The following is a 25,066-nucleotide window of genomic DNA, read 5'->3' as shown; positions in this document are numbered from 1 at the left end:
AGGTTAAAAGTTTCCCTCTAGTGCTGACTCTTGGTGACACTACTCAATTTACAGTAGCTCAGGAGGCCACTTTGATTGTTCCCAAAGAGTGGGGTGAAATGTTCCTTTTTTCACTCAGAAGGGTTAGCATTTATGGGACATGCTCAGTCAGATTCGCAAAATTGCTTCGGAAAATGAAGTCTTCTTTTATACTATCCTCTGTTAGATCAAAGGAGGTCATTTAAATAAACTAATTCTTAAAAGTCCCTATTTTGAATTACTGGAGAGAATGTGTACTATCTGGTGTCCTGGGTCACTTAGCAAACCTCAGAGGAATGGTTTGAAGTCTGTTTTGAGAAATACACTGGTCAGCTATACAGCCTTTTCTTTCACAAATATTTATCAAGGATCAGTTTGGCTACAGAATCATCTGTTTTTGTTAAAATGCCTTTGGCCATTAAATTATCTAAGAACTTTTGGTGAGGTCTAAGCAACTTATAATAATACTAATGGAAAAATCATGATTCTGTGTAAGATTTTTTTCTTCCACTTTATCTAAGTGACTAGAAATGAGGATTAGCACAATTTTTAGTTTTTTTCCCCATGACCTGAGAGTTTGACATAAAAGGCATAAATTTGCTTTACCATTGCAGTCTGCTAAAATAATATTTTGACTGCAGAGATAGTTGTATATGTTCAATTTCTTTTAATGTTAAAATTTTTAAAAAATATATTGATTTCTGTGAACTTGAGAAAAGAAATATCATCTTGGACAATGCTGAAATTAATTTTCATAGTTGACAGCTTGTCTTTTCATATTCAACGTGGTATATCAGTGTTACATGACATTGTAAGCTTTGTATTTGTCTCCTGTACTCTCAGGTACTCTAATGTAAATGCTACAGAAAGCATTGATTCACATCATCACCCCACACTGTTTTACCCTGATTTAAAATTGTAATCTAGTTTCTTATAAATAAGTGTCTGAGCTTAAAACACCATTATTTGTGTTTTCGTGTTATCTCTAACTTTGCACAAATCTCCAGGGAAAGATCAGAATATGAAAGGTGAATTGGTTTTTCCTTTTGGAAGGTGGTATTCAGGAACTGAAGGCAGCTTATGGTGGGACTTCCAAAGTTGATTTAAAATACTCAAAGTCTCTCCAGAGACATTCAGGGAGGGCTGAATGGCTAATGCTTTGATGGCAAGCAAGTGTGGCAGCTGTTTCAATTTGTCATCAATATTGTACACACGGCCACAGATATCAAAACCTGTTCAGAGACAGTGTTGTCCAAGACACCGAGCCAGATGTCCCGGGTATAGCTCTCCCCCTCTGGGCATGAGCATGTCCAGTTCTCAGGAAGGGGTGTGAGCACTTTAGGAGCACGGTGGCACCAGGCAGGAACGTCCCCTGCATCACCTTGGACAATCAACTAACTATAGCAGCACCACTGCAGTGTTCCCACCCCACCCTTCATTATTCCCACCCCCCACTCAGTACTTTCTCTGCAACTAAATACAAGGATAAGAGAAATATAAGGTCAGCCTGTTTCCAAATTCCTTGAAGGTAGAATAACACAGAGACTTCTAATCAGAAATCACTTCCTCAGCAGCACAAAGCATCGTGATACATCATTTAATTCTCTTTCCAGTAATAGGTACTGCCCACCTGTCTTAGACTAAGTTTGGGATACGAAGGTGAATAAAAACATAGTCTCTACTTTCAAGGCGCTCCCAGTCGAGAGGGGTAGTCAGAGATATAAAGACAAAATTGTATCATAATGTAAAGCATTTGAAAACTAAACTTAAGAAAAAAAAGCTCTAATAGGTTGTTCAGAGATGCTAAGACATAAGATCAAGTCCCAGCCTCATCTTTGACACTTGCCCAGTCTCTTTACTCCTCTGAGACTTACGGCCAGTTTCTTGTCAAATGCTGTTGGTGTCATAGAAACCACACCTAACAGTAAGAGCAATCATACCTAATGTTACCAGTGTGGTTCTCACTCTGGTAGAAGTATGTCCAGTCCTTCTTCGCAAGTCCTTAACTAGGAACAATAAATGCATATTTCTAGCAAGAGAGTTCTTGAACCCAGCCATCCCCTGACTTTCGGTGATGCTGTGCTGCCACAGGAGGGTGTATGTGGGGGAGCAGGCCAGCAGTGATAGCTGGGTCCTTACTGCTGGCCTGCTGAAGAAAGGCAGCGACAGCCATAAATTCATAGATCCAGAAGTGACCTTAGCAGCCATCTCCTCCAACTTCTTTCTAAGAGAAGTCTCTCAAGGGACATTGTGAATTTCAAATCAAGAAAGGCTTAGAAGCCACAGACTTGGCTGGCTGACAGTTGTCATGGAATTCAGGGCTATTTGTTGTAAACAGAAATAGATGGTCAGGTTATACGTAGCCATGGACTAGTCTTACAGAGTCCGTGGAGAATCTCAGGCCTGGCTTTCTCCTACCTCTCTGGGTGGATGTTCCTGTCTTCTCATAGGATCCCCTCCTCTGTCGTCAGTCCTCTTCTTGGTCTTCTTTCCTTCTTATTCTGTTCTTTCTACCAGGGTGGCCTCATCCACTCCAGAGACAGAGCCTGCTGGCTCTCCACCCTAGATTTGCAGCCCCCACCTCCCTTACTGAAGAGTTGTTTCCCGGTGGTAGGGCTTGGTGATGGCACTGGAACACTGTCATGAGCTTTTCTGGCCCAAGGTGGTTTAGAAGGGAGTGTACCTTTTCTATCCTCATCTCCCACCTTCCACCTAGATTAGATGTCAGTACTTCAGGCAGCCATGGAAACCGCAGATTGAAGACAGCAGAGAATCATCGGTTTGGGTACCTGAGTAACTACGTAAAACACATGCTGCTATCTGCCGCCCCCCACCCCCCCCCCGCACACACACACACACACACACACACACACACATTCTGACACCAATCAGGGGCACCCTTGGACTTGATGTAGTGAGAAATAAACTTCGATTTTGTTAAGCCCCTAAGATTTCAGGCTTTATTGCAACAGCTAATGTTACCCACCTGTACAGTTCAAAGCCTTCAGCTTCCATCCAGCAAATAACCCCCAAGTCTACATCTCTGGCTAGACTTTACCCCTGAGCTTCACACCTGCATCCAACTAGACATCTCCTCTAAGATGCCCCCAGGTCATCAAATTCAGTACATCACCTTCCCACACACGCTGGCTCTTCCTGTTCCTCCTTCATATACTAGTGAAAAGCCTTTGTTGGAACTCTGCCACCCAAGCCAGAAAGCTGGGAGTGGTTCCAGACTCCTCCCTGTTTTTCATCTTTCATATTTATATTTCCTAAATTTCTGTCCTGTTCATCCCTCTGCCTGATTGCTGCTTTCTTATTTGGTTTTAATAACAGTAGTCTCACCCCCCACACCCCCCCACACACACACTCTCATCTGACCTCCATGCTACCACTAGAGGTGTCTTTTTGGAATAAAAGTCAGATCACGCCTCTCCATTCCTTAAAATCATGCCATGGTTCATTCTGGCTTACAGATTAAAAATCAATATCCTAGTTTGGCATCGAAGTCTATGTTATTGACCCCCTTACCTCGCTTTCTTCTCTGTCACCATTCCCCCCCATTTGCACCTGTGTTCCACTCATAGCCAATGTCCTGAAGTGTCCCAAATACCCTTCTCTTCATGCTAGTGCATTTAGAATTCCCTGCACCCAGAACACACCACGCCCCTCACGCCAGTGTTCTTCATCTGACCAGTTCCTCTGCATCCTTCAAACTTCAGCTCAGATTCCTCTGCACTGGGTTTGTTGACCTCCACACCCATCTCAGAGACCTCCGTCCTGTCGTTCGTCCCCTCATACATTGTGCCTCCCTCATAGAATTTGTCTCTGTGCGACAGTGAGCCAACCTAGGAGCTCTTGCCGTATTGCCCCAGCTTGATGCTATTTGCTAATGACTTTGAGAACAACTCCCTGTAGCCATGCTATGTGCAAAGTACCCTCAGTGCATGTTTATGGCTATAAATCGTGTTGTCCTCCACTCCTGTCTGCGTAAATGGATAAAATAAACAACACCAATTATTGTGTGTTTTTTTCTTCTCTTTTGATTATAAATCATGTGCTAGCCGTTTGTACCACAGCAGCAGTTTCCTTCTAGTGGCTGTAAAGTGAGCCACGTGCAAGGCAAGGGACGTGGAGTCCTAGGTTCAGGTCCCACCACAACCCCCAGTTGTGTGAGCCTGAACTAGTCATTCAATCACTCTGTGCCCCTTTTTGGGCCATCTGTGAAGCAAGGACAAAAATAGCTTCCTGACCCACTTCAACAGAATAGTCTTAAGGAACAACCTAGATAATGTAAAAGCACTTTTGAACTCTAAAAAATAGATAAAAGTTGACTATTAGTAGTATTTTCAATAATACAAACACTGTTGATATAAACAATGCTTTCTCTGTTTAATGTTGTCATTCCTCTACTTTGCCGTTATCACTTTCAATTATTTTCACATTCTCTAATGAGTAGGTAACACACATTAAGTCATCTTTACCTTCATGGCAAGTTCTGAATTATATTATCCAAGACATCAAAATAATTCTGGCTTGAGGATTTAATACTATCACCTCACTGACAATGTTGCTCTAAATCGATGCCCTCCTTGAATCTTTAACTCCATCTTTCTATCAGATTTTGTCCTTTATTTGGCATTCCACATGGTAGGCATACTAATTTTTGAATGAATGAATGAATGAATGAATGAATACAACTAAAGGACAGAGGCAAAATCTTGACTGCCCAGTGTTTTGTCTACATTGTCTACTTCCTATTTGACTTCAAACTTCTCACTCGATATTGATGATGATGATGGTTGACATTTTTGAGCTCGTATGTGCCAGGCACTTTTCTAAGCCCTTTACATTTGTTTGGTTTTTGTTTGTTTGTTTTGATTAGTTTCTAAGCCCTTTACATTTAATCCTCACAATAATTTGGTCAAAAGAGTATATGAACTTGATCCAGTATAACGTAAGTTCTGTGACGAACAGGATCTTTTATGTCTTGTCTGTCTCATTCACTCTCAATCCTTAGGGACCAGAATGGTTCCTGGCATATGTATACTAGGCACTCAAAAAGTGATAGTGGAATGAAGTGATTTGCTTTTCAAGCAATTTTTTTTTTTTTTTTTTAATTTATTGGGGTGACAATTGTTAGTAGAATTACATAGATTTCAGTTGTGCAATTCTGTATCACATCATCCATATGGCTTTACAGGTGAATTTTACAAAGCGTTCAAAAAAGAATTATCACCAATTCTCCTCAAGCTCTTCCAAAAAATCCAGAAGGAGGGAAGACTCCCAAACACTTTTTACGAAGCCACTATCACCCTGATCCCAAAATTAGACAAAGACACCACAAAAAAAGAAAACTACAGGCCGATATCTTTAATGAACATAGATGCAAAAATCCTCAACAAAATATTAGCAAACAGAATTCAAGCAATTTTTTTGATCCTTAGGACTTTGGAATTTTCTGGACATTTGTGATTTAAACTGTGATTTTGTATATTATTATCATGAGTAACTGTTTTATTATGGAAATGATTAACTTTGTATAATACTTTATAGTTTACAAAATACTTTCACATGTAATCTCATTTCATTTAAAGCAACCAATGACATTTTACTCTTAGAAATGCTAAAATACAATGTCCTTACCTAATGGAAAATAAAATATTGCCATTATTACAAAACTGTCATAGTTTAATTTCTTCAGGGAACAGTAAGTACCTCAGTTGACTTAAATTAATGATGACTAGGGCTTAAATTTTAAATAAACCAATAAAATTTCCTAGTATGTCATTAAAATTAGAATTGATAAGAACTAAAAGAAGCTTTACTTGTTAAGAACCATGCAGATTTGCCTTAAACAATGACTCGAGACAATAATGGTCGTTATTTACTCAGCACATTCTAACCAATGAGGGAACAGTTCCTATAAAATTTAGGGAGCACTTGATAATGTTATAGAAAGCGCCCTCAGTGGTACTAGAGTAGGATTACATTTGAGAGTACTTGTGCAGTGTTCCTTTAAGTGAAATATTTAAATATTATGATGTGTTAAAGGCCAAACAAAAATGTATAGCCAGAATACAATTATCATGTGTATTTAAACATTGACATCTGTAGCTGTCATTGGTTTTTAGTAGGTGAAGGGAAATAATCTCTTTCAACTCGCCGACAAATAGGACTCGTCCATTTGTCATTCCAGTGTCTTCCGCACTTGAAGTATTTCCATTTTTGTTCCACAATGTAACCTTTGGAGTTTTGCCTAATAATGACTTCAGTTGTGCTGGCCTTCCAACAGATAAATTGAAATGGAAATGCATATTTTCTAATTATGCATCCAGCCCTGGTCGCGTATTGGCAAGGGTGGCCACTCTGAATGTTAAATGAAGTTTGCACAATAGCTGGAGTCTATGTAATATCAAAGTTTCCCAAAGTCACTTTCTTAACCATGTGAAGGATAGCCAAGACTCTGATTGGTAGTATGTAGCTATATACAATCAGAGGGAAAACATTTCAACATCCCAGCATGGTATTTCCATTTAAATCTGATTACAGTGAAATAAAACTGTAGCCATTAAAGGTTTAGAAGAACTACAAATACAAGCCGTAAAAGAAGACAGATAGTAAATGAGGTAGTAAAACATTTCAGCAGGGCAAACAGTTTACAGCACTCATTCACGTCTTCCCGAAGCAGACTGTGCAATTCACTACAGACCTCGCACCGTTCCCTGAGCTCCACTTAAACCTGCAATTAACCTTTCACGCCTAATGAAGCTGTTTTCCTGGAAAATTAAAATATATAGTGGTGCCTGCTTTTATACAGACTGGGGAGGAGAGCATTTCAAAATGAATGACTTTTCTGAGGCTTTGTTCAAATGTAAAATGAAAGTGTTCTGTTTGTATATAAAGTGAGAATATTCTTTCCAAAGCAATTTCATTTGATGTGCTGTGTTTTATTACTGTACTTATTAATTGTTCTGCATAATTGTAAAAAAACACACATCAGTAATTTTATGCTTAGATTGTTACTGCTGGAGTATGCTAATACCATTCTACTTCCATTAGGAAAAGCTAGAGTTTTTCTAAAGATAACTAAATTCCCGATGGTTCTCCTTGGTGGTTTTCATCACAAATTTGGTGGTTTAAAGGGTATATTTGCTACTTAAATGTTTATCTGTTAGACATTTGCATTGCTTTCACTTTAGGGCATGTCTGCACATGCTTATTGAGAAACAAAGATCTTAAGTTTTAGGAAGAAAATACTGTTTTTTTTCCCTAAGATTCTGGTAAAGGTCTAATTTTGGTGCATCTTCTACTTCTTTACAAAATATCGGTGGTAGCTCCTGGCATTCAAACCAATGACTACTAAATCTGCCCATGTTCTGAAGGAACTCAGCATGGTCCCAAAGAAGTCCGCTTCTTTCACAGCTGGCCCCGTCACTGGTGATGCCCCACGTTAGCAAGCACCAGTTAGAAACACCAAGAGACCATGCAAAATGGAATCCGAAACAGAAGACAGTACTTCCTTTCTTAGGAGATTTATAATTCACATTTAAATGATCTGAATGTCATAGAGGTTGGTTTTTAAGAACTACAAGTGCAAAAAGGTAGAGCTTACAATAAATATTTAAACCCCAGCATTTTTATTGAATCTACTGGCATATTTTGATGTAAATTCTGCTAGCCTGCGGCATCTGTGCATCATCTTGACATGGTAAATGAAATTCCTTTAGACCACCAGTCTAAAGTAATGAATTGTTCCCCCAGCTAATTGTATTGCTTTGATAACAAGGTACTATGCTAGGCCTAGAGAACACAATAAGTGGATTTCATCAGATGATTTGTGTGGCGTTTTGAAAAATGATCTTCTGGAGTGACCTGATTTTAATGGAGCTCTACCGGTACCCAGCACGGGCCACCGCTCAGCATCCTACTGGTTGGAAGGACTTCCCCCTATGGTACCGGGAATGTGGGGTAGTCACCAGATAACCTGTCGAGGGAAAGTTTCCAGGGAAGTCAAAATCAAGAGAAAGCGTTTGCCTCAAAGGGCAATGCAGAGAATTTATTTCTAAATTGTTTTTATTTTACCGATGCCTATTTTTTTTTTTAATCCAGGAAAGATCTCAAGTTATGTTTATCTCTTCTTTGCCAGTGCGAAAATAAACTAAGACCAACCGAATAATAAGCAAAGGCTATTTATTCAGAACTTGCTGTAGCCAGGCAGTCAGCCTCCACAGCTTGGTTGTTGGCCGAAACTTAAAGATAGGCCAATGTGTAGGAATGCTTTAGAGTAGAAAAAAGAGAAGACTTTTCAAGTGTGCCCTGACTCCAGGCTGGTGGGGGGGATGGGAAGGAGGAGCTGGAGTCCGGCTGACTAGAAGTGGGGCATCCTGTGTGGTTGGTTAGGGGTGCATATTTGTCTTTCTCTGGTTGGTCCTAAGTTGGAAGCAGGGACAAAAGTTATGAAAGCTGTCAATTACTAACAATGGATATTTGAGGCCCATTGTTACTGGGCTAATTATTTGACTTCCTTGATTGTTATTAAATATAGCAGGCTGGCTTCCCCTGCTGGTTATCGTAGATAAGGGGTTGGTTTCCAAGGCAGGTTGCTGGAGCTTGTGGGCCAGAGTTCTGTTTTTACATATGGTCAATTGGTATATTCAGTCTCTTACCACATATAAATATTACATTTCGGGGGAGGGAGAGGTAATATTGTGTCTTGTAAAGACTTGACTTTTCTTTTTATCAATTAAGAAACTTACATTCCTTACCCCCCCAAAAAAAAGTATGTTAGAGGGAAATGACAAAAAGTACTTTATTTTTTTTTTCTCTTTTGTAATGAGTCTTCCGCATACTACACAATTCACGAAGACAGGGACCTTGTCTCTCTTGTTTACTCTTGTGTCCAGGGCCTCTTATAGGTTGAACGAGGACCTAACAATTTCTTGGTTGTTGTTGTTTAAAGTTCTCCATATATTAAAGTATGAAGAAATGCAAGCATAGCAGCAAAAACTTACACCCAACAATTTGACACTTAAGATGCACACACACACACACACACACATACATGCAGTTATTAGGATTATTGTTCTGTTCATAATTAACTTACACAATTGATAAAGCAGGATAACTCATGCTATGCCCTAAGCTGTGTGGCCACATGTAACGGACACAAGCTTCAACCTTAATGGAAACTTCACTTGGCCCATCAAGAAGACAAGGCCTGGGCAGGTGGCCCTCTGGGTATCCTCTGTGAGGATACGTGGCGGTCACTCAAATGTCACTGCCTAGAAGGATACGAGGTTTCCTACATACACAATGCCATTTATGCGGAATTGAGAATGCAGTTGATTGTTCCATTTTCATAGGAAAGGATAAAAAGCTGTCAAATTAAAACTAAGCATGATGAGCAAATTTATTTGTAAGTGAAGAACTGAAATATGCTTTATGATTTATTATTTTCAACTGACTGTGTTTTCAAGCTTACGAATCATTAGTAAACCTAGGATATGTTGTGAGAGACACTGCTTTAATTAGGCTTTGGACTTCACATTCCCTGAAATGCAAAGATCCAGTGACAGTTTCGGATTAGCATAAAATCTCTTCTTTTGGCAACTCGAACTGTTTACTTCCCTCCTGGCACCGTAGCTTCTGTAAGGAAAACAGCCTTTGCAGCCATATGCAAGTGGAATTGTTTTTCAGAGCTCCTTTAGACTAGGTCATACAGTAGTTTAATGAATAACATGATTTCATATTTGGATGCTGTGATCATTGAAATTAGTGTAAGTAGTCTCTGTCCACATTAAAAGAGACATATATTATTTGTCATATTTGGCTGTCTCTGGATAAGATGGTGCCAGGAATGAAATAACAGAAGGTTGTAAATTATGACAGAAGTATGCCAGGAGATCTGAGGGAACTTAAGGTCTCTCTAAACTGAACTTGCAGTTAGTAAAACTGTGGTCTGTGATTTTCTTTTAAATAACGTGCTTCAGCTCCCTCCCTTAAAGAAATAATAAAATCATTATTTTTCTACAGCAGAATAAGTGGTTAAAACATCTACGTTGAACACTTTAGAAGTTCATATATGCTCTTCAAAAGTCAATGAAAAATTTTTATTTACACTTTGACCAAGCCTTTGAATTTGCATTATCTCTAAGAGATTCAGGATAATATTTAATATCCTGAAAGTGTAGGTTATTTAACAGTAACCCTTAAAAGGTAAATATGTAAGAACATCAGTTTAGCCAGTGATAACTAATTTTTTACCCCCTGTCCTTACTAACACCGTCAATTTCTTCTTCTCCACAAATATCTTTTCTTCTGTTTTCAAATGGCTCCTTTTTCCTTTAAATAAAATACATGTACTCAGATAACCATATGCATCCACATATATTTCACGTCTGTCCTTGATGTTTCCCCTATAAACCAGCTTAGAATAAGTTGACCCACAGGAATAAAATAGTTCAATGACACCTTACCTAGGATAAAACCCAAAAGTGAGGTCTTCTAAGAGCAGCACATTGAGAAAATGTCTGTGAGGGCTCAGAAATTGGTTCATCTCAATTCAGAGTCCAGTCCCCAAGACCTTGGAGAAGGCAGTCTGGTCTACTGGTTTAGTATGGTGGTATAGTACATTTTGTTTTACTCAACAGAAACTAAAATGATTCATGTGTAGACTTGATAAACCAGGACATCTGGTTGAGCCATTGCTTGTACAAATTTAGGAAAGTCTTTACTATCCCTGAACATCTTACTAAATGGTCTTGTCAATCAATGGACAAAACTATGTAACTAAACAGTATTCTTTTTATTACCCATGATAGCTAGAGATCCATTTTTGTGTTGATATTCTGTTAGTAATACTCAAGGTCCTTTTCTTATACCTAAGACATTTACCAGCTAAATTTCTACAGATTCTCTTTCGTCCATGTCTACTTGTACACAGCCCATCTCTATCTTTAGGGTGCTTTCTTTTTCTTAAAAAAGTTTGAGAGAATGAAAAGACAAGCCACAGACAGGGAGAAAATATTTACTGAACACATATCTGATAAAGGACTGGTATCCAAAATATAGAACACTCTTAAAGCTCAACAATAAAAAAACAAACAGCTCAATTAAAAATGGGCCAAAGAGCTGAACAGATACATTACCAAGGAATATACACATATGACAAAAAAGGCATATTAAAAGATGCTCAACATCGTATGTTATTAGGGAATTGCAAATTAAAACAACCGTGAGACACAGCCACATACTTATTAGAATGGCTAAAATCCAAAACACCAAATGCTGACCGAGATGTGGAGGAACAGGAACTCCCATTCATTGCTGGTAGGAATGCAAGATGGCACAGCCACTTTGGAAGATAGTTTGGCAGTTTCTTTCAAAGCTAAAAAAAAAAAACAAAACACATAGGTTTACACGTGACCCAAGGATCATGCTCGTAGGTAATTTGTGAATTGAAAACTTATGTCCGTACAAAAACTTGCATGTGGATATTTATGGAGCTTTATTCATAATCGCCCTTCAATGGTTAAACAAACTGTGTTCCACCCACACAGTTATTCAGCGATAACAATAAATGAGCCATTGAGCCAAAAAAAAAAAGATATGATGTAACTTAAAGGCATATTGCTAAGTGAAATAAGAGAAATAAGAGAATTTGAAAAGACTCATATTTTACTATTCCAACTGTTGTATATGATATTCTGAAAAAAGGCAAAGTATGGAGATATTTAAAAAAAAAAATCAGTGATGATTACCAGAGACTCAGGGGAAGGGGAGAGATATATTGGTAAGGCACAGAGGATTTTTAGGGCAGTGAAACTATTCTGTGGGAATATATGACATCATGCATTTGTCAAGACCCATAGAATTACAATGCAAAGTGAGAACCCTAATGTAAACTAGAGACTTTAGTTGATAATTATGTATCAATACTGGTTCAATTTTTGTATAAACCTAAAACTGCCCTAAATTTAAAAAAACAAAAAAAGTAATACAATGACTTTTGTTCTGCAAGCGCCACACACAAAAAAATAGTAACCCTAGAAATTTCTTTTACATCCAGAGCAAACTTGTGTTCAGACATAGAAGCCAAGTGTGGGGTCATGTCCATAACTGAATGGGGTATTTTGTCACACATTAAATTCAATTGTCTGAAGTCAGAGTCAGTTAACTTCATCAGAGCCCTGTTCTTCTCCCTCACATGCGAAGTCCAGGTGGCTAAGTTAAGAAACATTGTAAGTCAAGGGTGAACTACTTGATAACTTCCAATAAACAGCTAAATGTTTATTGACTGTCAAACAATAAAAATAAGGTGCTAAGCCACCACTCTCGCCGTCCCAGAAGTATCTAACCAAATATTTAAAGACCTTTTCCTTTTCCTTCCAGGCCTTGCAATTGCCAGTGCTCTAATAGATATTTCACAACAGAAGCCTTCAGATAGTAAAGACAAGAATTCAGGAGTCCGAAATCGAAAACACCACCTCTCCACACGTCAAGGAACTTGTGTCTGAGAAGCAGGGACTACTCCTGGATATTCTGGACTGTTTGACTTTGCACATGGCTTCCATTAAGGCTGGTCTATGGCCTCAATTGTTATGGAGGCAAAAATGTATGGTCCCAGGACCCAAGTACAGTTCCCTCCAAATGGGCAATGACCCAAGTGGCCAAAGAATGTTTATGAGTTTTATAAAAGTAACAGTGTTGAAGGTCACAGGTGATAAAGTCAGTTTTTACGTCTCTCTTAGGATTATCCTAGATAACATTACATTACTCTGGAAAAGATGTATATTGTTTCTTAATGCAGATGAAAAATAATGTAATTGGTATAAACCAAACTGTTTATATCCCAAGACTTTAAAGAAAGACATTTTATAATCTGAATGATGAGAATTGTACAGTTTTTGCCTCATAAGCAAACTTAAATCACTTGTATATGAACAGGAAATGAACAAATCACAATGGCTTTAAATGCTGTTTTAGCTCACTGTAAATGTAAATGAAAGATTTTGATTTAGTAGGATGTAGGCAATGTATTTAAATATTTCACATGACCGCATCACGTCCAAATGCAGTTTGAGAATGTGACTATTTTCCACCTAACTGGAATGCAGACCCAAATGAGTCCATTTGGGTGGATGGTATGTTCAAGTTCACGGGCGGTTTATTAGAATTCCAAGTGAAGAAGACCTTCCTATCATCCATGCCAACTGCCTAACGTATTATCAGAGCTGATGGAGCATGGAAAAGCCTGTCCAGCAATCAATTTTCCCCCTCCTTCCCAACACAGCCTCCAATACCACACACCTGAAGAGGCTGCAATGGTGATTTTTACAGTGTATGAGCTTCTGCTCTAGTATGGTCATTTTTTTAATTGCCTAAGAATCACTGGATCAGACCTAAGGGATGCATCTGCATTTTTATAAGAATAGGTCATCTTCTTTTGGCCTTCTTCTTCTAGCAGCTAGGTTCTATCTACCTTTACAAATGTTAGGAAAACTTTTTTAGAGGCAACACCTCCCAAGTTACAACATGACTGAGGCCCCTTCCTGTCCATTCTTACACTGAGAACACAAGGAGGGAAAAGCATTTGCTGGCAAGCATCTCCAGAAATCTTATTTCCAACACGAGAGCGTTGGTGTCATCAGAGAAAGTCTGCAGTTTAAAAACTAAAGTTCATTCTTGCCTGCATTCAGTCTATTCGTAATGACTCAAAACTGAATTATGGCAGAAAGGGAAAATGATATAAAACAGCTTGGAACATAGGATCATTTGTGTCCTAATTTTGACGACAGTTCACGATGAACAGATCTTGTTGGGAACTGTAGTTTCTTAACTTCATGGTGACTGCAAGATATGTGTAGAAAACACTGACAGAGGCATCCAAAGCTGCTTTATACGATACAGTGTTGTTCAATAGGAAAGTCACTTAAATACAATTGATGTTTAGTACTGCCTATGTACTTTTCACATTCTTCGGATTTCTGGAAGGTAAGGACACTTCACTGTTTACAGCTAATGCATAGTTACTTGCATGCGATTGTGCTGTAGTGGAACACGACCCTATTGTGATATGAAATGTTTATTTCATAATGCCATTTATACATAGCTTAATTTGATGAGGATCGAATGTAATATATATCCGGAATGATCATACAATATGTAGTTGCCTTGTATATAAGATTGCTAGGTTGCGTCTAACCATGACAATATCATTGTTTTAACAGTTAAGACATTTATGAAGTATAGTATATATTCCTTACGTTGGCATGATAATTTTGCTATTTTCCATGCATTAAAAGTAAGACTAATTCTTAGAGGAATTTTATCTATAGACTGTGGGGGTTTTGGGGGGACGTGGGGGGAGTGGAGCTTGTTGTTTTTACCTCCCTATGGTATTTTATCTCTCAAAAAGTGAGCAAAGTTTGTAAATGTCTCCTAAAAACAATCAGGCAATTTTATTAGCTTCTTTTTGGACTCCTTTAAATGTTAATTTGCTTTTCCTGGAGAAATAAATTGACAAAACTGGTGATTACAAAAATATAACCATTTAAAAATAAAATGATTGCCCACTTTGTTTATGATTGTCATGAGAGAAAGCTTAGATAATGAAAACACAAAAACATATGTATTTACAAACAAGAGTTGTATGTAAAATCTATTTCAGCTCTATTTTTAGAGAGTCAACCCAAATAGTATTACTGTGAAAGAATTATCTAGCTTCATCCACCTGGAATCCCATCAGGTTATTCAAACTTGAAAATTTGAATTTTAGAGAATTATGGGACATAATGCAATGTTAAGTTAAAATCGTGCTATACCTTTCTGGGCCAAATATTGCTAACTTCATGACTAATTATGCAATATCTTCTCAACTTATCAAAGCTTTTTACTGGCAGTAAAATCCTTCACCCTCAGGTGAAGTGGATTGAAAAAGACCTTAGGGATAATCACTTTGAATGTGTTGTGTTCTTTTTTTCCACACCTCGCAACAACTTTCAATTTAAATGCTTCCTTTTTTTTTTTCCAACCAGACCCCAAGTATGCAGATACTCTCTAAGAAGTTAGCAAGTAAATGACTGATTCTCTTGAAAACTTATTTTAGTGGAATTCTGTCCATATCAGTTTAGAATGACTGAAAAATTCCTTAGATTTTAGGATGTATTCTTCTTCCAAGTATGAAAAGTTTTGGTTAAATAAAATGGGGAGTTTTTAAAATTAACCTGGGGACACTGTTTGGACACACCTAGAGAATTCTTGTTGAAAGACTGCACAAGCTTACTGATTGATTTAATAAATATTAAGAGGATTGAGATTTTTCATAATTACTTTTAAATGAAAATTTATTTCAGTGATTAACATAGAAGGAAAATGTATGCCAGTTATGTTATGTTCACTAGGAAAACTTCAAATAAGACATATTTCCATGTGTAATTGATACTTGCTGTACTTCCCAATATCTCATTTTGTTTGGGTTCCAGTAAGACAGAGTGAGCACATGGCTTTTGGGCTGCTGCTGCAGGGTCATTTAAGTGCAGACTAGATTGGTGGACAGGCTTGAGAACAGACGTTGGAATGTTGGGACCAGCTTTGGGCTGTGTGGTGCTGGGCAAGTTTTAACCTCTGAAGCCTTACACTCTACATCTGGGAGGTAGCCCACTTTGCAGAACTGTTGTGAGTCTAGGAGAAAATAAAGCCCCCACAGCAGGCCCACAATGTAGTGCAGCTGGGATCAACAATGTGGGGCCACCGGGCCGCTCTTTTTCTACCAAGTGTTTTATGAATCCAGCTCTTAATTTTTCATCCATCTTTTCACCATAGGTGAAAAGAAATGGTAGCTTTTTGCAAATGAAGATCATGAAAATCTTCAGTAAGTTCCTGTATTTCTAGGGTACAGAAACCAACAAACAACAAAAAACTATTTTGATATTGGGGTCAATAGAGCATTTGACTCTTTCAAAATATATACCGTTTTAATAGACTATTTTTAAAATTATTGCTTGATGATATTTAGACAGAAACGTCAATTGCCACTTTCACATTCAAATGAGGCAAGAAGGGATCATTTGCCATTTGCCATTTTACTAGGGTGAGTGTAGAACTTGATCCTAAGAACTGCCCAGGTTAGCACAGATTCCTACCTTTACTTCTAGACATTAAGCTTCAGAAGGACTGGATTGGACCCTGGAGATTAATAAGCTTTATAAGCACCTCGGTGATACTGATGATTGGGCAAATTAGGGAAACACCGCCCTGGGCCAAAGAGCTGTTTTCATCAACAGAAGAATTTCTTTAAGTAATAAAGTTGTCTCTCTAACTCAAAATGCTTTAAATAATTTTCCAAGAAATACAATCCATCTGCTTGGTGTTATAGCAGTGCTTTCATTATAGTGTACATTTAACATTTTTGTTTTCTCAATTTTTTAAAAATTAAGCATTAGAACCATATCAGTATATATGTATCCAGGTGTGTGTGCCAACCAGACTTAAAAAGTGAACATTGTATGCTATCGTGTGCTGTTTATCAGGAGATTGATTACTAGAATGAAAACATTGGGTCGTCCAATCCCCACTGCCAAATGCAGTTTTTTGGTTTTTGGTTTTGGGGGTGTCGTTGTTGTTTTTTAACCCTTCTAAGTCATAAAAGGAAAAAGCACTCAACAGCTGAAAAGCTCCTCCCCCATCTAAGGCTTGGTTGTAAAATTTGTGTTATTGAATTCCACATTCAAAATATATTTTCTCTTTTCCCCTCTCCACTCGATTTTTGTTGGCTTTTTCTACATCATTCTTTGAATGGTGTGCTGAGCGCTTTGAATGTTCCTGAGAATGGAGGCCACGCTCAAAGTCTGAGTGGCCAGGATTCCATTTATCACTAACGGTCTCTGCCCCGGTCGGCTGTGTGTCCTGTGTTTACATAAAAAAAGAAGACGCTGCAAGTCCTCTTTCTGTGACTGGTACAGCCATACATAGCTGAGGAGTTTTCTAGAAAAGTCTGCTGGCCCTTTGGCACACTTTGGGTTGAGTTCCCTGGGTTGGCACTGTGGGCCTTGCGTAGGTCATCGCAGCCAGGGCTGAGCTTTCCTTTCTCCAGCCCTACTAATGAAAATAGCAAGTGGTATTATTTTGCTTTCCAAATAGGAGACTATATTATACTTTTGGATGAGTTTTGATACACTGCATGTCCCTTCCCCACTTCTGACCTGTCTGCCTCCCAGGGCGCCCACCCTTTTGAAATAATTGTGCCCCATTCAAGGATAGGTTATGGAGCAGTCCGAATTGAACAAGAACCCAAACCTCTTAAAGACCACCGCAGAAAGGCTATATTCTCACCATCCAAAGGTTTGACAAATTTTATTTTGGGCACAAGTGTAATTTTCACTCAGGCAAGTTAGGTATTTAAGAATAAGCTTCTTCAACCCAGCTGTGTGCATGGTCAAATAGGAGGTCCTATTCTAGAGAAACCCCCTAGAAAATTGCATTAATGAATAAATTCATGTAACAGTTCTTTGTGCTTTTGTCGCCTCAAAAGATATCTTTTAAAAAAGATGTCTGTGCTTTGTGATACATAAGGTATCTTAGACTAGGTGCTGTGTGGGAACACACTTGAGTTTTAATGTGAACTCCAATACCAACTTTTTCTAATACCTAGGGCCAGTTGTCTAAACCGTTTCTAAGTAAACTGGTATAAAAATTGTCATCCAACTCACCTAGGTGTTGTGATGGGCTTTTGTTGTTGAAATGGAAAATAGATCAGAATTTATTGTTTTCTTTTAGTTTGAAAAGGTTCAAGTTAAATTCGGGGAATCACAAGCAATGATTTTTCCCTTGAATTTTTTTTGTAACACTAGAATGCATATATGTGCCAAAGTTCCTGAATAATTAAATTGTAATAGAAACCAATGTTATGTGTTACCTGGTGGTTCAGTGTTGTGCTTTTCAGGATTTTTACAATGCTATTACATATTTCAAATATCATCTTCAACTAAATGGTAATTTTACAGCAAATGCTAACAGATTGTGTTGGGTTTTTCTTTCCCATCACCACACATCTCTCCTGACCCTTCACTGACTAGTCGGCTCATTTCCCCCAGCAGCAGACTAGTAGTCTCATACCTCTGTCAGTGCTTTACAGATAAATAAATAAATAAATAACATAAAATACGTCTTGCACATCTTCATTCCCTTGTGACAATGCATGTTGGCAGCAGTAATCTTTTCCTTTAGATCAGTTTGTTTGAAATACGAGGGCACTTAAAAAGGAGGCCGCCTGGAAGGACACCAATAAAAATACCAGCTCAGCTTAAAACAATTTGATTTCAACCCAAAATGAATTACCTTGCAACACAAACAGATAATGGCAAACAGGATATTCTACTTATCAAGACTACTCCCTACAGAGAGTCAGAACTCCGGGTTCATTTGGAGCTCGTTACCCTGTGAGGATAAAAGAATATGGTCTCCCGAACATTTATGAGCTAGTTGGAAGAGGAAATAAAGTAAGTATCCAACGACCACTCCTTGCTGACTTCTGAAGTGACAGCTCCAATTTGACCTTCCAATGCAAAAATTCCAGCAGTGTGGCTGTTAAAAGAAATGGCCTTTCTGTAAGGAAAACTACCCAATAGCATCCTTGTGTTTTCCAGAAGGTGGAAACTTCTGGAAACTGGTGTGATGACTTCTGCAAACGAGGAGTTTGCAAAGACATATAAGGATGTCTTTTTTGTGTTTTTATACGCAATATGAAATGTTTTAGTGACATGATATTCCTTTTCTAGATGTTCAGTAAATGGTTATGTGGCAGATTTTTATTGATAATTCTTGTTTTCAGAGTATATATGAACCCCTTATGTTTTGTGCATTCATGAATTGAGAATTATTCTGTGCTAAAGAATGTCCAAAGAAAGCACATGCTTTTATGGGAACCCCTTGGGGAGCAACAAAAACTCAACAATTTTGTAGTGTTTTAAATATTATAGCCGTGTCTTTCCATACTGCATTAATACAGTTAATGATAGCCTTTCCCTTTTTTTGGTGCAAATTAATTTGTGTAGTCTTGATGTAGTCTTGATAATTACCCTCATAATGTAGTCTCTAAGGGATTATTTATAATATTTGCAAAGATTATGGCAATGTCAAGTTTATCCTCTTGGTGGAATTTAAGACAAAGAATAATGATTAACAACTGCAAAGTTTGAAGTCTCCTATGACTATTGGTATAATGTTTTATTCCATTTGTAAAACAAGTCACTCATGTCACCGAAAATTAAATGCAAATTTCCAAAATTGGGTCTTACACACATTATATCAGTCTGAAATAGCAGCATTGTTTGGGTGTTCTCTGCTTTATCTTATATGAATCAGTCTGTAAACTATACAGTGAATGGAAAATATTCAAGGAAATAGAGGTAGTTGAATCACTTCTCAATTTTTTCAACGACTGTTGAGAACACATGATCTAGTGGTTAAACTGGAGACCTGGGAAAACGAGAAAACCAAGATTCCATCCTTCATTGAATGACTAAGCCTCACCATGTTTTATTTATATTGTGTAGAAAAATGAGAACACTGCTTCCTTCATTCCAGGGTACTTGTGAGAAATAGAGTTTTCAGAACATTAGATGCAGTCCTGTACCACTATTTTTATCAGAAGTCTGTCCGTACAGTATTGTCTATAAACCTTTGGTAATAATAGTCTTTAAATTGTCATAACACCTGTAACAATTTGATTTCCTAAAGATATTCCCATGGGTTATTATTCAATGTTTTCTAGCTTTTGAAGGTGGGGGGGATGCATCATATCTCACTGACCTGAAGACGCTGTCGTAACTATTGGATCGGTATATTTAGGAATGAATAACGTGCCATATCATGATTTGAATTTCCATTTGTAGCTGAAGTTTCACACTTGGTGCTTTCTGGTCCACTGTTAAATGATAAAGTTACTCATCTGTACATAAGCATCTGAAATTTTATCAGGTGATTACATAAATGAAGTATTTTACACAAAGCATTAAAAATTTGTATCAGAAAGAAGAGCTCACATTAATTCTCAATCAATATTGGCGTTTGTAAGACACGTTGAAAGCTCTCAACAAAATACTAAACAAAAACATTTTTCTCTCTTTCTGTTAGTCATCCTCTAGATATTTTTTTTCTAGATAAACAATCTACAGTGTGTTTACTGAAGCTTACATTGATATTCCCTAATAGTGTTTGCAACTTGAGTTTTATTCCAGCAGCTACACGAAATGAGTCCACAGCGCAGAGCAGCCAGGCCCCTCTGGACCTTGAGATTATTTGTTCTCTCACTGTTCTAAAGGTAATTAAGGAGCATTGCATGTTTCTCAATTAATGATTTCTCATTCAACAGGGGATCTTTGATGCTAATTTGTTTTAATCAGGGCAGAGGCTGCTCAAAAACTCTAAACAATTCAGTGAAGAGGAACTAGGAATTTTTAATCAAGTGGAAGAGATTTAAATGCTATGAGGGACGCATCCATCATGCACTTTCAATTCCTGTTCATTTTACTATGTTCTTCTGAGTTTTATAAACCAATCGAAGCTTGAATAGAGTGTATTGTATTGTGTAATATGATTTTCCCTTATATATTTGTGTGTATATGTAATGAACTCCATTTAAAACCTGCTTACATACAACCTTCATTTCTCTATATGGAATGTGTGTATGCATACATCTAATACCTTTATTATATACACTTGTAAATATAGAACATATATATGTAAGGGTATATTTACATATATGTAGCAAAAGAATAATGGACGATCTGTTTTAAATGAGCGGTAGGTTTAAAATTCTTTTCACCCCTTGGACAACTGTGCTGAGTGTCTTTATAATGTGAGCTGTGAAATCAAATTGCATTACGTACATGGAAACACGTACAAGCCATGAACCTGGAAGAGCTGGCACAGTGTGATTAGACTCCAGTTTGTGTGAACAAATGACTTCACCAGGTGACTATGGCTTATGGAAATAAATACTCAAAATAGTTAAACTAGAATACTGCCTTTTCTGATCAGCTTCTAGCATCTCACTCTGATGCCTTCATTTACACCAAGGCTACCTCGCAGGAACGTCAATCATGTGAAAATGAGGTGGGTTTTCTTTTTTTCCGTCCTCCAACTGACTATAGAAAAATCTCAAGAAGAGCTTGAGAGACCTAACTAGTTAAATACTTATTGGTTCAGTGTAAGTGGGAAAACAAACTTTGCTTCTTAACCTTAGAGTAGATCAAAATCTGCAGAGCTTGTTAAAACAGATTGCTGGGCCCACTCCTAGGGTTTCTGTTTCAGTAGGTCTGGAATGGGGCACGAGATTTTCATTTCTAATAAGTTCTCAGGCGATGTGAGGCTGGTGGGGCGAGTGACCGCACTTTGAGAACTTCAGTTATAAACAAATCGGAACGAGGTGGCCACAGCACTGAGCAATCACCCTGCTTCCCTCCTACATTCCAGTGTACTTTTCTCAGGTTCTCTGCCAGACAGCTGGGCCTTGTGTGTCTCTGAAGTGGTCTCTGTGTGAATTTCTGGACCAGTTGGGCAGGGACTATGTGGTGGGTTTGGGCAGGGGGGTGGCATTAGTGTCTGTATTTTAATTCATAGAGATCCCGTGAAGGGCTTTGGAGGATTTGTAAACATTTGAAAACAAACTTTTGAGTGGAAATAACAATCTAGTATATGTTGCTAATGGGCGATGCCAGAAGCCAAACTGTCTTGTGAAAAACTCGACCAGGATGGTGTTTCTCAGCCCTGCTCGGATAAGCATGGTCTGGGCTGTCGGGCACCTGTGTTTTCAATAAGGGCTCCAGTGAACTCAACAGACAGGTTTAGGGAACTCTATTTGAAAACCCCATTCTTTCTCCTTGGAACTATTCTTCACAGTGGTGCTAAAATTCCCCGTATAGAATGTCAGAGGGAAGCCCATTCATAAATCCTCTGTCTGGGGCAAGTGCCCAACTACTCCAGAGGCTGACCTCGGTCGCTCGGCTTTCCCTGACATGTGGCATAACTGCAACGATGGGGCATGAATTGGCCCAATGTGCCTCTCAGCTTTATGATTAGTGCACATAGTGTGATGAGTTCAGTTGGGATTTGCTTTGATTCTGTCAAGGCTGTGGGTTGTATCCGACTTCCCAATCGTGAGGCAGACTGGGGATGGGGGCACTAGGTTCTCGTGCATAAGTATGAATGGTTATTGAATTACATTTACATCTGTCCTTAAAATTAATTAGTGGGCAAGGACTCAAATGCTGAAAGAGGATCCTGTTCTGAAATACATTTTCTCAAAGTGCAAGTAGTTAATAGCACTTACTATGTGTCAGGCACTATGCATGGTTTTTAATTCTCCTACCACCAATAAGACAGGAATATTAGAACTCCTATTTTACAGATGAGAAAACCGAGGCGTGGTGCACCAACCTTTCTAAGCCCTAGAGGCAATTATGGGAAAGAGTCTACCATGGTATGCTGCCTCCCCCAGACCTGCTGGCAATTAATTCTCATACAAACTTCAGACAATGGCAGCAAAACTGATGTCAGAAACTCCACTATCATTCCCTTACCATACTTTCTAATGATAGAAATCGTGTTTTTGACTTTAACAAAATTATAGCCTCATATATTGATCTTGTTTTTGACATTTGATATTATTTTATATTAATTTCAGGTGTTCAGCATATGGTTAGACATTTATATAGTTTAAAAAGTGATCCCTCTGACTAACCTAGTACCCACCTAGCACTATACATAGTTATTACCATGTCATTGACTATATTCCCTATGCTTTATTTTACATCCCCATGACTATTTTGTAACTACCAATTTGCATTTTTAAATCCCTTCACCTTTTTTACCCTGCAACCCCAACCCTCTCCCATCTATCACCCCAGGAAATCTAGTACTCATCTGATACCATACATAGTTATTACAATATTATTGACTATATTCCTTATGCTGTACCCTACATCCCCATAACTACTTTGTATTTCTTAATCCCTTCCCCTTCTTACACCCACAACCCCAACCCCACTCCCATCTGGTAATCATCAAAATGTTTTCTGTATTTATGAATTTGTTTCTGTTTCGTATGTTAATTTTGTTCTTAGATTCCACATATAAGGAAATCACATTGCATCTGTCTTTCTCTGTCTGACACACTCCACTCAGTACAACACCCTCCAGGTCCATCCATGCCACTACAGATGGCAAGAACCCATTCCCTTCCATGATCGAGCAATATTCCATTATGTGTGTGTGTGTGTGTGTGTGTGTGTGTATATATATATATATATACCACTTCCTCTTTATCCATTCTTCTATCGACTGACACCCAGGCTACCTCCACATCTTGGCTTATGGGGGCTCCCTTATAAGTTACTAGTTGCCTTTCTCTTGCTGCTTTTAGGATTCTCTCTTTGTCTTTAACCTTTGCCATTTTAATTATAATGTGTCTTGGTGTGGGCCAGTTTGGGTTCATCCTGTTTGGGACTCTCGGTGCTTCCTAGACTTGTATGTCTATTTCTTTGGCCAGGTTAGGGAAATTTTCAGTCATTACTTCTTCAAACAGGTTTTCAGTCTCTCTCTTCTCCTTCTGGTACCCCATGATGTGAATGGTGTTACACTTGATGTTGTCCCAGAGGTCTCTTAAACTATTCTCACTTTTTTTTTATTCTTTTTTCTTTTTGTTGTTCTGATTGGATGTTTTTTACCTTGTCTTCCAAATAGCTAATTTGATTCTCTGTTTTCACTAGTCTGCTGGTGATTCCTTCTAGTACATTCTTCATTTCAGTTATTGTATTCTTCACTTCTGACTGGTTCTTTTTTATAGTTTCTAAGTCCTTTTTTATGCTTGCAATCTCTTTGTTGAAGTTCTCACTAAGTTCCTTGAGCATCCTTAGAACCATTGTTTTGAACTCTGTCTCTGGTGGGTTGCTTGCCTCCATTTCATTTCATTTAGTCCTTTTTCTGGATTTTTCTCCTCTTCTTCCATTTGGTATGTATTTCTTTGTTTCCTCATGTCGGCTGCTTCTCTGTGTTTGTTTCTATGTATTAGGTAGATCTGCTATGTCTTCCAGTGTTGGCCAGTGGCCTTACGTAGTAGGTGCTCTATGGAGCCCAGTGGCACAGTCTCCCTAATTACCTGAGCCTGGTGCTCCAGGAGTGTCCCTTGTGTGATTTGTGTGTGCCCTTCTGTTATAGTTGAACCTTGGTTGCTATTGGCATGTCAGTGGGTGGGACTGACTCTCAGACTGACTCGCTGTGGGGTGTAGCCACATCCACAGCTTATGGGCTGCTGTGCGGGAGGCTTATCCCACTGAGTGAGACTCACCTCAGTGGGCTCTGGTGTCCGTTGAGACCACCCTTTGTGTGTGCCACTTGTGGGGCTCATTGGGCAGTGATCTGGTGTGGTCTAAAGCCAACCTCCAAGTATGTTGGTTCTGGAGTCTCTTGAGAGGGCCTTCCATGCAGGCCCTGGTCAGCCACTGCCTTTGACTGGCCAGGGGCTGCCTGGTAGGAGCTGCAAAGCAATTTGCAGTTGTTCACTGCCTGTGCTCAACCTGGAGACATGTGGGAGAGGCCATGCTGTGAACTGAGGACTCTGCCACTGGTACCAGGCCTGGGGTAGTTCTGCAAAAAGTCAGGACACCTGGAGGTCTGCTGTCACCTACCGGCTCCCTGAAGATTCAGCCACTGGTAAAGCTTTGTGTGGTAGGCAAGTTGAGTGAGTCAGGGTCTCAGGAAGTCACTAGAGTGGGAAGAGTTGTGGTCACCAGGTTAATGTAGACTCTGGTTTAGTGCCAGTGCTGAGACAGGAGTGACTCAGCGAAAGTCTCAGAGCACACGGAAGCTAGTTGCCACCCTCCTGGTGCCTGTGGACTCCCATAGTTTTCCAAGAAAGAGTGCAATGCAGGAGGTGCTGGCTGCTAGTGGAGAAAGTGCCTCCAGCTGTGCACGAGTTGAGTGGGGGCAGGGTCCCAGCTGAGTCAGCAGGGTGGAGAAGCAGAGCTCATCAGGCCAATCAGATTCA

The 25,066-nt window shown here is 38.8% G+C and overlaps 1 protein-coding gene across 1 annotated transcript in view; it reads left to right on the top strand.

Annotated features, from left to right (window-relative positions):
• ATRNL1 (attractin like 1) overlaps positions 1–17,783 on the top strand; it is a 573,257-nt gene extending 555,474 nt beyond the window's left edge. The window contains exon 29 of the mRNA XM_033131140.1: positions 12,412–17,783. Within this exon, the coding sequence (XP_032987031.1) occupies positions 12,412–12,536 (125 nt within the window). The 3' untranslated portion in view covers positions 12,537–17,783. The remainder of the gene's footprint in view (positions 1–12,411) is intronic.
• Positions 17,784–25,066: the final 7,283 nt, after the last annotated feature.

The sequence above is a fragment of the Rhinolophus ferrumequinum genome, chromosome 16 (assembly GCF_004115265.2).
Source record: "Rhinolophus ferrumequinum isolate MPI-CBG mRhiFer1 chromosome 16, mRhiFer1_v1.p, whole genome shotgun sequence".
NCBI classification, from domain to species: domain Eukaryota; kingdom Metazoa; phylum Chordata; class Mammalia; order Chiroptera; family Rhinolophidae; genus Rhinolophus; species Rhinolophus ferrumequinum.
The sequence above is the reverse complement of the archived record's forward strand: the minus strand, read 5'-3'. Positions and strand labels throughout refer to the sequence as shown.